The sequence below is a fragment of the Talpa europaea genome (genome assembly GCF_964194135.1).
Source record: "Talpa europaea genome assembly, chromosome: 14".
Lineage (NCBI taxonomy): Eukaryota > Metazoa > Chordata > Mammalia > Eulipotyphla > Talpidae > Talpa > Talpa europaea.
The window spans coordinates 39,229,270-39,244,038 of record NC_140082.1 but is presented as its reverse complement, the minus strand read 5'-3'; the positions used below and the strand labels follow the sequence as shown (position 1 = coordinate 39,244,038).

Genomic DNA, 14,769 nt, shown 5'->3' with positions numbered 1-14,769 from the left:
ACAAAGAAATAAATTCCCATGTTCCTTTAACAGGCATTTGCAAAATATTAGCACTGTGTGTATTTCTAGATATTTGAATAATGACAACTGCTCTGGAGGAAATGTCAAATGCAACAAGGCATGTTTTCCTCTGGCAGTGTAAATCATGCTTAGCTATTTATGATTTTAAGTAGTAGATTATTTTTAACTTTCACTTGAAGATCCTGCCAGTTTCTGCTTTCTATATTATACTTCAAAAACCCTTTCACATTAGATATGATTAGTACATATTTACATACTTTAAAAAGAGCATGAAAACATCTGAAGGCTTTAATAAGACTTTCTATTTCCCTTTTGCAGCAGCAAAGAGGCAGAATCAGTTCAACACACCAGTATAAGAGAAAAAGAAAAAAAAAAACCTCAACAAATTTAAAATAATATTCAAACCACAACATTTAGTTTATCTACATCCAGCTCAATAGCAACATTTATAATATATCAATAATTTTTATCAGATTTTTCTCTTTAGGGTACCTTTTTAATATGTTCTGATTATTTACAACTGTACAAGCAAAGCACACACTCCCAAGTGCACATATTTAATACAGTATTGACTATTTGCATTTACAGGATTTTTCAAGAATCTGAAAAAAAGATCAACTGCTTTAGATCTTCAAGGTATATTACAAACACTACTGCTAGTTCTTGCACTACAGTATGCTTACTCAGTAAAACTAGTGACAGCAGATCCCACCTAACTGAGTAACTGTAATCCACTTGTGCCAACCCAGGGGCCGGGCTCCATGAACTCTAAGCTGTCTTATACAAAAGTTAAGGCAAAGTCATTTTCAAGTTTAAATAAAATTCAAGTCTTTAAATATTGGATGGAAATAATTTCAAAACAAAAAAAAAAAAAAAAAAAACAAAAAAAACCCAAAAAACCTCAGTCTTGTTAAATAACATTTTGTGGAATAAACTGTATGGTTACATTGAGCAGGAAATACTCTTACTTTAATGTCTGCTGCTTAGAATACTTAAAGAAAAAAATTTAGGAATTTTAAAACAAAATAATTTACATCTAACTTTATCATAAACTGCTAGCTTTAGTGCACACTTCAGAGTGCAGCACTCCCAGAGGGGATCAGCAAGACCCTAGTCTTGGAGGTAAGAGCGGGAACTTTTATCCTCCACCACAAACACCATTCTCTCATGACTAAAAACACTTAGATCTGTGTGTGATGTGGAGGTGTGGGGGTCATGAAGGAGCTGGGGCAGGCTCCCCCCTCTCCCTGCCAGCTCGGGAGCAAGACAGCATCAGGGTACAATTCTACCATAACATGTCAGTGGGCAACAAAGTTTATGCTTCATTTAGGTTCTATTCACAATGTGCTTTGAATTCATATCACATAACAGCCACTTGAAACTGGAGTGAGAAGCTGGTTACTTGCTTGCAGTACATCAAACTCGAGGTTTCAGGTCTCTCTAGGGTGCTCTCTGCAGGTTCATACTGCCCACTAGATCAAAAATGGGCTACACTTTTTAAATGAATGCTAGAATCCCAATAAGGATTCTGTATGGAAGTGTAACTCCCATGTCAGCGCGTTGAGCCATCCTACCATTGCTTCTCCAGGCCACATTCCACCCCCAACCCGCTGTCATCAGCCCTCAGTGTCCATCTGGACATTTTAGAGTTATGCACTTGCTAACCAGTTTTTTTTTAAAAAATGAAGTAGCATAGTTCCACTTAATTTAGAAAAACTCACTATATATAGCTTGCATTCATAGCCACATGGAGGCTTAATAAAAAATATCAATTTGTTAGGATAAATGCATTTTCTATCCTGAAAAAAATCAGACTTATGCATCACCTCCAGTTAAGCACCAACCTAAAATAAGGTTTATATTAATTAAATCCTGAAAAATAGATTTTTTTCAAGAGGGGGAAAATCCGACTCATAGAAGAAAAATAACTACAGGCCTCTCATGGGCCCCATCTGCACTGCAAGCTCCTAACCAGCGGCTCATTCTCGGTACCGAGTGGGCAGCGCCTTGTGGCGGCCTCAGCTCCTCGCCTCCCTCCCAGACCTCACTCTCACTGGGGAGACTTGGGAGGGGGACTCTGTTCTCTGTGTGGACGCTTTCCTGTGGCGGGGGGTGAGGGCCGGCGGCCTGGCGGCCTCCTCTGGTCTCTGGGGGGTCCAGGGTTGGACTTGGGGGCAGGGGGCTCTCTCTCGGCGACCTTCTTTTCTTCCTTCCCACAACCAGCAGTGTTTGGCTTCTGTTCTTTTTGGGGTTGCAATGGGGACGAAGGAGGCTCTCTACTCGTCCTCTGACAAATCTCCGCGTAGCTGGGTTTTCGCAGTTCCTGAGAAAAAACACAACTCTGGGATGACATGCATAAAATGAAGTCTCCAGTGACAACATAGGAAACAAGGTTCACTTAAGGCCAAAGTAAAACAATTTCAACTACAACCAAATTTCCACATTCTGAAGTATTTTTACATTTAAAAAGTTTGTAGTTTTAACAACTTAGTTTCTCCTATGGTACAACTTTCTCTCCAAGATATCCTAGAAATATCTTTTAAAAATGGGTAAAATTAGAAAAGGTATTGAGATAGATAAAAATCTTCCCAACAATGGGCCTTACAGCATCCTTGGGTAACATGGAAGCCTAAAAGGAGATACCCACACTCCTTTCAAAAACACATCATCATTGCATACGGCATCGACTTTTAGGAATGCTCAGAAGAAAATGCAGAGTCATCTCTTACAAATGAAATTCAAAACTAGTATTTAAGAATGTTTGTACATATTTCAAAGTACAGAAAGCTGGAAGTGTGGGTCCAAGAAAGAAGACAACAGAGTTAAAAATGTAAAATGAAGTTCATGGAGTTTTCAGGTAGGGAAAAGCATGAAGGTTAAAGATGTAGAGAAGAAATTTTAAAATACTCCACTTCCATAAACCATTAATTTAAAAATAATTTGACCTATAATTTTCCCCCCTAAAAATTCAACCTACTGTACAGTAAGAGTGTAACTCCTAAATCTAAAGGACAAACACTCAAACAACACAAACCAGATTGAAAAAGGCTGACTTGCCACAGAAGGACATGATGAGAAAGATGAAAGGAGTCAGACCTGGGGTACCTACAGAGATGGGGGGGATACAGTGCAACTCCACTTGCTATAGGGTCTACTACATTTTTATCATCCTCCTTACAACATTCAATCCTAAAAGAGTGGGAATCTGGGGCCTCCCTGGTGGCACAGGCGGTTGAGCGCAGCGCTGTGAAGCTGTCCGCAGCCTCTGCAGTGCCAGTTCGATCCCCACAGGCCTCAGAGCAACCCCCATGGCGAGCAGACCTCTCCTGTCTCACCCACTGCTCCCCTCTGCAGTGTATTTCGTCAGTCTGCCTGTTCTGTTCCCTGCTCTGTTTCTGGTGAATCCTCTCACCCTCCCGAGCATCTGGCCTGTTCCCCCGGCTCTTGTATAAATAAAGATAAATAAATAGATCTAAAAAAAAAAAAAAAAAAAACCCTCATATCCCTTAAAAAAAAAAAAGAGTTGGAATCTGACTACTACTCAAAACAGCACCTCTATTAGCTGAAGATAACATAAAAAGACTGTACCGTTGTGGTAATGAGACAGTCAGCGAAGTTACTGGAAATTATTAGGAAACATTCAACTATTCTGTATAGAAAACACAATGCACACAGTTGTACACACCTAGCAAATAAGATTTTACTGAATACAATCTGATGCAGAGGAGCTGTCGTCCTACTGCCTGAGCACCTCTGGTGCCTCTATGAGGGTAGGGGCACGTACCGTGGCAGCGCCGTTCACTTGCACTGATTTACTCGCGGTTGTAGTTAGGGTAGTAGGAAGTCTTTCCACACTTGGGGTTTCCCTCTGCTTCTCAACCACCTTGGGATCCCTGTAAAAATGCCACCCAATATTTGAATCTTCCATGCTATAAGTAACTAATCAGACAATATGAACTCAGGGCAGAAGGCAGTACTTACTCCGGTAAGTGGGCGGGAGAAGGGGAGCGTTCGAAGGTCGTTGACACTGCACAGGAAGCTGGCACCGAGGGCTCTCTAGGGGTGACTGTGGGAATAGTGTTCGTGCCTGCATCCGCATTTAGGCTCTGAAAACCACCAGAGTAACAGTTCATAATTGGCCTGAGAAGTAATGCTCAGATCTTTCTGTCTTACAGTTTTATATATACCAAAGACAATAATGTGTGGTTGATACAGGCTCAGAAACTCCAGCATATTTGCCAAAGACATGGCCCATCATCCTTCTGGGAGCAAAGAGGGCCATTTCTGCGTAGTATTGAATGAGTGGGCCCCACCCAGGGAGAAGGGTTGGAAAACTGCCAACTGACAGCATGAGGAAACAGATCCAAGTCTGTCCTTCTGCCTACAGAGGCTCTTTGGCTTTCTGCGCGGGAAACATCTCACCATTCCAGGTTATAATTATCTGCAACTTGTTTTCTCAGTTGAATAGGTATCAAAAACATCTTATTCATCTCTGACACCTCAGTGCCCAGTATGTCCTAGACGTAATGAACACTTACATTTTATCTGCTAAAGGCAGCATTCCCAACACAATTCAATATAGCCTGTAACTGAAAACGCACACACCTCCTCCTTCCCAAGACACATTTGGGTGTATTGTGGTAGATGTAGGTGCTGAAGGCACTTTTTCCCCACCTGAATTTGCAATCATGAACGCAGATGTATCTACTGTTCCAATTTAAAAGAGAAGGAAACTTAAAAGGGAGGCTTAAGAGGTTAATGTCTATAAGAATACAAAGGAAAGACTTTACAATGCTAGGTGTTCTTTCATCAAGCAGTGACCCTCACATACCACAGTTTGAGTACATTACACATTTAACAAAAAAAAGGGGGGGGGAATAAACTGGAAGTGACATTAAGTGCAAAATGACATTTTCTAAAAAGGATCTACTTTTGCAAACAGATAAAAAGTAAACAGAAGAGAATGTTAGAATGGTGCTCTGGTGACAGTGAGCAGGACCGGGAGGCCCTCCCTGAGCACCAGAATCTTTACCATTTCCTGCATGAGCTGAAAGTATTTAAACTGGTGAAACTATGAATACAGGAAATGCCTCCTTTTGGTGAAAGTGCCCGACACTTAGGATATGCTCCTACAAAGTGGGGAGTTCAAGTGTGACCACACCCAGGCTCCTATGGGCCTTCCTACACCCAGGCCCAAATCAATGAGGGCAGGAATGCACCTGTGAGCTGTCAAATCATTCCCACCTAGCTCTAGAACTCTAGTGCTGAGGCGACAGAAAGCTCCTGTGGGTGCTCTGCTGGGAACCAACAATGTAAAGCTTCACCTGGCCCTGGAATCAGGTTCAGACTTTTAAAATTAGTAATCCTTTAAAAGAAACATTGCACAGAAACTTAAAAATGTAAAAAGAAAAACAGTACGACTTTGAAGGAGAGGGGCAGAGGCTATTTGTTCTGCTCCTCTGCTTGTCTAGTGTTACCGGTAAAGGGAAGGGAGAAGAATAGGGTTAGTGAAGACTAGAATCCATGATCTCTAAACTGTACTAATTTTCTAACGTCATTCTAAAAGGCAGTCATAACGAGAAATGATTGCTCATAATTGTAAGACTTAAAATAATGTTCAAAGACAGGTTCTATTTAACATGAATGATCCATTCAACCTTGAAGGTTAACAACAGGAGCAGTAGTCAAGTACCAAGAGAAAGAGGGCTAAACACATGGCTTTATAAATCCCGCATGCCCTAGTGTTAAAGAGGCTTTCTGGGTGCTCTGTTAAATGCTGGCATCTGGATGCAGCTGAGAGGCAAAGCCTTCCTCAGTTAAGAAACAAAAGGCTTTGGTTCCTTAGCTTTGGGGTCAGTGGGTGAGGTACTGGTGGGTGTATTTCCATAAGAAGACACGGGGAAACTGTGGTTTATAGCCAAGGCTGAGAAATTGTACAGGTTGCACAGCTACTAAGAAGGAACTCACAGAGCTGTCACATGTGACTCCCGGCGCCGGGAGAGACCTCTCCTTAACCAGTAGACTATAGCATAACCCAGAGGGAGCAGTGGGAACTTACACCCTCTGATTTGTGTAGCTCAGGTTGATTCTTGGGACTGTAATCAGTGCAAAGGAGTGAAAACTACTTGTTTGGCAGACTACAGAGTTCACCAAAAGCCACCAATATTATAGCAAATTTATCCCAGGTTTTTTGAAATTCATGTAGATCATTAAGTTTTAGTACTTCCCTGACATACTTCAGATTTTTCCTTTTTATTCTGTCTTATAAAAAGGCAGGGCCTAAACAACAATAAAAATACAAGCTGAAGTTTGGGGTGAAAGCAAGCACCTGTATAGTATAGCATGGCACAGAGGTTTCTACTTTCAACCCCAGCAGGCAGGAAGAGAACCAAGAAGGTCCAGTTCTAAGTTCAATCTGATCCCCCCCACTCAAATCTGTGTGGCCTCTGCAAATCACTTGACCTCTCTGAACCTCTTCTGCATATGAAAAAATAATGTGTCCTAAGAGCCAGGCAAAGCACCTGACAAAATCAGCACTCAGTAAGGATTAGCCATTAGGCTGCTGATATGTATCTTACCCTTTCTTTTGATGATCCTATTAACAAGCTAGACAGCCTGTTTTCAAACAAGTCGTCTGTCTTCAAATGGCCTGCAGCTCCAGGCAGTGGGGGGAAGTTGGACAGCCCTAACTCGAAGCTTGGGGACGGAGGCTTTGGTGGTGTTGGAGACTGAGTTTGACTCCTCTGAAAGAGAACAACACCCATAAAGTTGCACAAATGTAGACAGTCAGTACTACAGGTCATTTATTAGGCATGTGCTCTATCATTAAGAGCAGAGCTAAAAGCTGAAATCTCATGAAGTAGCTCCTCTGTGACTACCAAGGACCCTGGTTCCCAGGCCAGTCAGCTAACAAACCAGGTAGGACACAGGTATGCAGCTGACAGCAGCAAAGTGTAACTACAAACAAGCGAGAAATTGCAAAATAACTCCAACCTCAGATAAAAAGCAGAACAGTCCGAGTCTAGACTGTATTCATCTCCAGACAAGTTTGATATTATTATAGCATAGTTTATAACTAAGCCATAAAGGAGACAGTGAGAACAAACAAAATGCCACTCTTTCAACTCTCTACACGCTGGGTAAAATCTTTTCACAAAAAGATTTCTATTTAAAAAATGAAGGGGGGACTTCCCATTAACTGGAAATTAACTCGTGGAAAACACTTTGTATTTTTAAATCAACATATAAAAACATAAATTTTGATAACAGATTCCTTTCAGATTTACTGGCTCCAAGAAAGCAAACCTGGCATAATCACATCTGAGTATAATTTATAAACCCAAGCTCTCAGGAGAAATAGTGATAGATTTTTATTGAAAAAACTACTAGCCAATTTGGTAGCAAGACAGAAATTATTTTGCTGTATCCAGTTGCTTGGTTGAAGGCTATCAAGACCAGCAAGGGGAAATGGGCTTATATTTAGGACTAGCACAGGTACTTCTCCTTGGAATGCTGGGCTGCTCTGAAGGAAACAGTGCTCTCATGGGGTTCATTGAACTGGAAAGGGTTAACTTTTCCCAGAAATTTATATTAAAAGGAAGATTATTCCCTACAGAAGTAGAATCTAGAGAATACCTGTTAGAACTCACTTGAGGGAGAAGTCACTCCTGTAGTGACATGAGTTACCTGTTGGGTGCTCCTCTCCTGGATGATGGGTGCTGAGGGTAACCTAATTTTGCTCAATCTGGGTTAAACTCCAAACTCAGACTGTGTTATTATCACTTGCCCACTGCACTCCCTTTATACTTTAGCAAAATAAGTTTCCTGAAACTTAGAGCAAAAAGTCTGAAATTCAGATGAAAGCAATCTTTAGGAGCTATATTTCAAACATCTGCATGTTTCTGAGGTGAGCCAGCATTTTAGAATATAATCATTTCTAGGAAGAGAGACTTCACAAAAATCTACTAAATCTCTATTTTTTAGTAACAACTGCCCAGATAGAGGAGTTACAAAATGAAAGAGGCAACAGAATAAGGCTTGATTTTGAAATCAGTCTGAACATTTTTAGGATTTGAACAGCTGGAGGAGATGAATGCTGTCCCTGGTCCTATGGGCTTGGACAGGCCAACTACTTATACTCTTGTTACCCATCTTTAAGTTTCTAAGTCATTAGAGTACCCAATAGAACAGGTCCAGTCTCTGAATAAACATTAATGAGTCATGTGTCTCAGCTTTCAGTAGTTCCCACATATTAACACATGAATCAGGAAAACACATGTAACAAAAAGAAATTTCAGCCCTAAAGGTGACCAAGTGATCAGTGAGAATGATTACTATAAGGTAACTTGTATATGAAGAGATTCAGACACTGGTCTTGTTAATCCAAGTATTACAGGAATTCATTAATTCCAGCTGAAATCAACTGATACAAACTTCCTTCCCAAAAAGGTTAATCAAAATCTAAACTGGCTCGTGAGGTAGAACTGTGGGTGTTTACAATATTATTAATTTATGTGTTCTAAGTTCAAATGAAAATATATCTTTTGTAACGAAAAACTGCTACTCCTCAATAGCTCAAGGTACTAGACCAAGAATTTTCTCAAGGTCTTCACCAGTCCTCCAAACATTTAGTCTCCTTTGCCATATTCACACACTTGGAAAATTCTGCCCAAAATGCTCTCCCACCACTTGGAGTATAGAAGTATTATCTGTAGGAGGAACATTTAACCACCCCAAACATGACTCTGCCCCATGCACCTACCATGTACATAAATTTTTGACTTATTTTTGGGTTGGTCCTGACCATAAGTTACAGAAGGCAATAGTGCTTTCCACTGTGCATATACAGAAAAATACTGATTAATGCCTATGAAGGGGAAATTTACTCTGCTTTTCAAAACTTGTACTCCCAGTTATTTAAAGTTATGTGATAGGTTACTCAAGCAGAAAGTACTCCCCTAGACTTCTGCAGACAGTCTGTGCTCCTACTTGCACCTGTTCCACAGTGCACACACACATGCACAAGCCATGCAGTAACACACAGGAAATGAGCTAGCAATCTATTTCTGAAATCCCTACCATCTCTTTCCTGAGGTTCTCACTATCACTTAATGGATATCACATTAAAAGATCCTTCTCATCTGTTAATCTTCATTCAACTCATTAATAACTTGAATGTCTGTGTAGTATTGATTAGATTTAAATGTGAAATAACGCAGGTTTTATCTACTCACTGTAAACTTCTCCTCCCTTTTCTTCCGATAACCAAAGGAATTTTTCCTAGAAGAAAAGAAAGCAAAGACTGTTAATTTTTCCCCCCTTGAAACATTTTTTTCATAAGGCACACATATTCAAAGCAAACCACCAATTTAGTCTTTATTACTTTGCAATCTTTAAAAGATAATTTTTGATTCTGAAAGTCAACCTTAATATGGGAAATGATCAAAAATCTTGCAAAAAAGTGATATAACTAAAAGACATTCAAAAAGAAAGAAAAAAACATTAGAAGAATTTTACAAGTGGCTATTAAGAATTTTTCTTATATGACTATTTGAATATTCATTCAGCTGAATGACAAGATGTGTAAAATGTGATATTGAATTATATAGGTGAACTGTTAAGCAGTGATAAAGTTGATTAGATTTATCATTGAAATAGGAAGTACCCAAACACCTACTTCCTCTGTTGGCCTCTTCTTCAGCCCCTGTGTCACCTAGACACCAGCTTGTCATAACTACACCACACAAGGGTTTCTAAGTCCCAAGCACTTTCTATGTCTAACTGTTACTTGCATGAACAACATTCTAGATTACTGCCAATTACTGAGATGCACAGGCAGGAGCATCATGCCGTGCATTGCAGCTCATAATTACACAAACACAGCTAAGAAGAGGAGGCTTCACATTAGCCCTGAGGATGCTCAGATACTTTCACTGCCCAGAATGGGTTTATGTGGCCAAACAATTCAAATATTCATTTAAATTTATAATTTTATGTCTATTTACTGATCCCTTTGCCATTTCAACTGAATGCAGAGACTTGAGAGCCTTGCATCATGTAAGCCGGAAAGGTGTTTAGAAATAATCTTGATTGGCCGCTTCACAGAAAAACTAAAAGCGGTCTTGACTATCATGGCCTAATTAATTAGAACAATTAAGAAGCAGGAGCACTCTATGAATTCTCTGGCCAGCCCTTCTAGAATAAGCACAGTGCCAATCTCCAGGATTTTGGAGCAAAGTCACACCTTTTCTTGTAGAAACTTTATTCCAGAAATAGTTTCAAGCTGTTACCTAGCCCCTAGCAGAAACTACATGCCTGACTAAAAACTAATAACCACGGATGAGAGCTGTTCATCACCAATGGGCACTAAGCCACAGAGGGGCACAAACGCTTGCAACAATTCACATGGTCCTGCTGCTCTGTGACCCACCCCTGCAGCCCAAGACCTAGATTATAAAGGCTGTGCAGCATGCCCCCTGCCTCAGCATTACATCCTAGGAATGTTTCCATAAGCTAAAGGGCAGAAATTCAAGCAACATATCTGCTGCCTTGTGTCTATGACAGAAATGGCTGGAGTGTGGCTGCACACAGGTTCTCATGTAGGGGAATGGCTGGCTGGAGATCTACAAATCAACACCCAATGTCTACAGACAAGGAGACCTCAGAAAAAGTCTCATGGGGTGGATAGTATGCAGACTTGTGTTTCAACTGCTTACCAAAAGCCATCTACTCTAGAAGAGACCCTCAAGAAGCAGGTGAAAGAGGGGACATGTAGCTTCCTCCCCATCACTGCAAATGTGCAACAGGAGGGCAATGAGGATACCCTGTTTGTCGCAACTGACCGGGGTACCAGGTACCTAGCAGCCAGAGATGGCAGTGGCTCTGCCTACCCAGAAGGCACACATGCTGCATGGATCTGTCTACCACAATCCATGGGGCCCCTCAGAGGATTTGATGGTGCCTGTGCAAGGCTAGCTAGACATAGTCACCCACCCCACTTTAAAAATGGTGTATGTCACATCCTCAAGGAGGGGACTGGTTGGGCAAAGACTCAGCTGCAAGTCTCATGGGCCAGCAATGCCTTCAAAGGATAACCCTAATTTGACCAAAGGTAGCATGCTTTGCATTTGGCAACAGCAGGGGCCACAGTAGCATGCAATGTTAAGCACCACACAGCAGAGCTGGAAGGGGGCATATCCCTAGTATAGCCAACATTCCACCAGCACCATTTTTGCTTTCTGTACCCACAACTTTGAGTTCTGATAGTTTGGCTATCTTGCTCCCCCAAAGCAGAACACTCACACCAGGTGACATGACTGAGATGGCATTCTGCTGGGTTCCTTGTTCCACGGAACCTGACTGGTGCCTGCCCTATGAGGCTGCTCCACAGAGATAAGAAAGCCATGTCTGGTTTCAGGGGTTCCGCGAAACGACTTGTACTACTTCTTAATGACCAAGAGTTCACAGAAAACAAGAGACCCAGGAAAGAAGGGGGGGGGGGGGGAGGAGGCAGGTTGCTGCTGTGGAACAACCACCATGGATGTAGGTCTTTCAGGAAGGACAGTCTGGATCCCCCGCCAGCTGAAGAGTCCTAAGCACCGATGCCTGATCTGGAGACAGAGGAGAGCCAATTGTCAAGGTCACTTTCTCTGCTCACCATGTATACTGGCTATGCAAATGCTTTCCTCCTGATGTTCTACTGTAGTCACAGTCCTCAGGTTACAGACTTTTTAGATAACAGTATGTATGGCTTCCTTGTTGTGGGGGGATGGTGGGACACTCCCACTTGTTAGTCTAAAGTATTGACTCACTACTGTTGCCACTGGAAATCTGTACACTATTGGAAGATAGATGTGTGGCCAGAGGCCATATGCTGGAATGCTGGGGTAGACCTTCTACAGGCCATCTTTGCACTGCCAGGATACTTTTTATACAGCTTCTCCCAGTAAGGAGTGCTAGAGGTACATGAGGGCAGGGAGCTGGGGAAGGGCCCAGGTACTTGTCCTTGCTGTCCCCTCCGCAAGCACTGACAAGAGCCCCAGGTACCACCTTAGTGTGGCTGGTGGCCCTTTCTAATAGTCTGGCTGAAGCTCCACAGGGTCCACTCCAAGCCTCTTGATCTAATAACCAAACTCTCCCCATTGTATCCCAGTTCCATGTGTCTATACTTTGACTCTTTTGACTATTTAGTTCTCTAATACCAAGTTTACAACAAGTTTCCTGGTGACATGCAGCACACCATATCAGTTCTGCAGCAGAGTGCCACCTTCAGTTATGCCTAGCTATAGGGATTTACCAGCACAAATACAAGGGAGCTCTCATACTCCCAGATGCATGCCAGGGAGGAGGAGCAGCTTTTGTAAGTCAGATACTGTGCTGCGTTCTTGGCATGGGTCACTTAGAAATATCTGCATTTAAAATATTCAAAGTAGGTTAAAAAGAAAATGTTTAGGCATTTTTCCAATTACAAAGAAAATTGCTAGTCATCTGTCAGCAGGGATTTCCTCCCCCATAACCCAAAGAGAGCTAAGCACTGAGCAAGGGACTGGATAAAGCCGGCTCCAATCTGTCAACGCTTGCAGGATGCTGACTGAATAAAAAGCTGTGAGTAACTGGCATCTTTTCTAATCTTGTCCCTCTAATGGAGGTGTCAGGAGGCAAGGCAGCAGCAAGGTACACCAATGGAAATGTGGGAAGAAGTGGACCAGCCCAATGTCTTGACCCCAGGTAATAACACAGATACTGAGAGACCCAGGGTACCTGACTGCTTGCCTGACATGGAAATAGGTAAAAGCTCCCCTTTAATGTGGCCAACAGGTGCCACTTCATAATCACAGCTAGTGTCTATAAATACAATTGGTGGGAATGGAACTTAGACTCATTATCTGCTCCTGTGTGACATTCTGGCCGGGCACCAGGGACCTCTGTGTTGGTGGGAGTGGAGAAGACAGAAGGCCACAGGCTGACAGGAGGTCAAGTATCAAGCCCTCCACAAATCACGGCTTGGCTTAACATGGCTCCATTCCAGCCACAGTTCTTTTCACAGTGAATCACTTTCTATCACAAAAAAAGATGAAACCAGTTTCATCTCAGTCCTAAGAGTAATTCCTCTCTCAGTAATTATATAAATGCATTTATGTTAATAGACTTTAATTTGATTTTTTGTGGTTATTTGTGATGGTTTTTTAAAAAAAATGATTATTAAACATAGCTAAATTAATGATTTTGGAAACAGTACTAGTTTATGATGGGTACAAAGTACCGCTCAACAACAACTTTGAATCACTCACCTTCCTCTGCCTAAACCAGGAGAGGACTCGAGACTGGTCGGCTCCACACGCCCGGGCCCCACATCTCTCTTGGCGTAGGTGGGAGGGTTCTGTATTCGGGTTCTAGTTTGACCTGTCTGCCTGGTTTGTGGGCTCCGGACACCGTTAATTAACCGATCCGCAGTGAAGTTAAATATGGAAGGACTTTCTAAGAGCCCAGGCCCTCTCTCTGTGCTGGGGATGGCATGGCGCAGATGAGATTTACTAGGGTTCCTGTGAACACAACGTTGGGATATGCTCAGTTACAAAACCATCCCAGCATTACAAAATGAGCATGCTACTACAGGAATGTTTGAGCTGAAATCTGCTTTCTAGTTAGAAAAATATAAAAACTGTCTTTTAGACTAGCTAAAGCATACATAGTATGCCTGATAATGTAAATCTGTAAGTAAAGTGTCAATGATTTGCTCCACTATAGCCCAGGTCCACATCACAAGCAGGCACACACAGGTGCACACGGCCCAGAAGCTTTTCTCCGAGATTCTCTCCTGTACATATGGGCACTACTGCACATTTTAGTATTTACTCTTCACAGAATATAAGTCTGTGCTTTAAGTTGTTTTGTCCCGAATGAACATAAGGTCAAATAGGTCATTAGAAATCATCAGAAGCACTCATTACTTAATAAATGTGACTCATGTATAAGTGTTAGGATTACCAAGGTTTAAACTTGTTTTTGTTTTGCCTTTAAATTATACAATGTTGCAGTGATCTCTTATTACAAACCCTGAAAAAGCAACAGTATTTTAATCACTCATAGAGCTTACCTGCTTCTAGGAGGGTACTGTCTGAGTGAAGTAAGAGGAGATGCTGCAGGTTTGAAGGTTGGAGATGTAAATCCATTTATAAATCCAGTATTTGGAAATGGAGTTACCTAGGTTCATTAAAAAAAACAAGTCAACAAACCATAAACAGACTCTGAATGGTCAACACTGCATCTCATGGTGACCTGGATCATTTCTTGACTGATCAGGGAGACTGCTCCATTTTATATTTAAGATATCTGCAGGTTGAGAAGAGCACTATGTAAGGTTACTTCTAATGGCCATATTCAGTGAGCCAGGAAAGGGCTGAAACCTTTCCTGTGCCGTCTAGTTTGTTCCTCAAGACAGCTCTATGAGCAAGCCATATATACGTGTGTAACTGAACTGAGAAGGCAGTTGCTCGGGACCCATGGGCTCCAGCAAATGCTGCAAATCCCACACATCTATCATAGAGTCCAAATGCATAACTTAGTGATAACAATAACAGCACCTCTGTGCCTAGCAAAATTTCAGAATACTTATTCCAATGACATTAACAAAATTTGTCAAAATTCTCAATCTTAGGAATATCTATATATCTATCATAATAATCACCTTGAGTATGTCATTTAAAAAATGTTAAAACCTTTATTGAACCCTCGTCAAGTCTTGCCCTG

The 14,769-nt window shown here is 41.6% G+C and overlaps 1 protein-coding gene across 2 annotated transcripts in view; it reads right to left on the bottom strand.

The window, feature by feature from the left end:
- Positions 1–2,071: 2,071 nt before the first annotated feature.
- The window catches only part of LARP4B (La ribonucleoprotein 4B), a gene marked incomplete at both ends in the record, with an annotated part of 56,265 nt that continues 43,567 nt past the window's right edge, over positions 2,072–14,769 (bottom strand). The window contains 7 exons of one of the 2 annotated variants that reach the window (XM_084254238.1): positions 2,072–2,344; positions 3,806–3,914; positions 4,003–4,127; positions 6,600–6,764; positions 9,255–9,300; positions 13,311–13,562; positions 14,117–14,223. In XM_084254238.1, the coding sequence (XP_084110364.1) occupies positions 2,072–2,344; positions 3,806–3,914; positions 4,003–4,127; positions 6,600–6,764; positions 9,255–9,300; positions 13,311–13,562; positions 14,117–14,223 (1,077 nt within the window). The remainder of the gene's footprint in view (positions 2,345–3,805; positions 3,915–4,002; positions 4,128–6,599; positions 6,765–9,254; positions 9,301–13,310; positions 13,563–14,116; positions 14,224–14,769) is intronic. The other variant, XM_084254237.1, reaches the window with a different exon arrangement.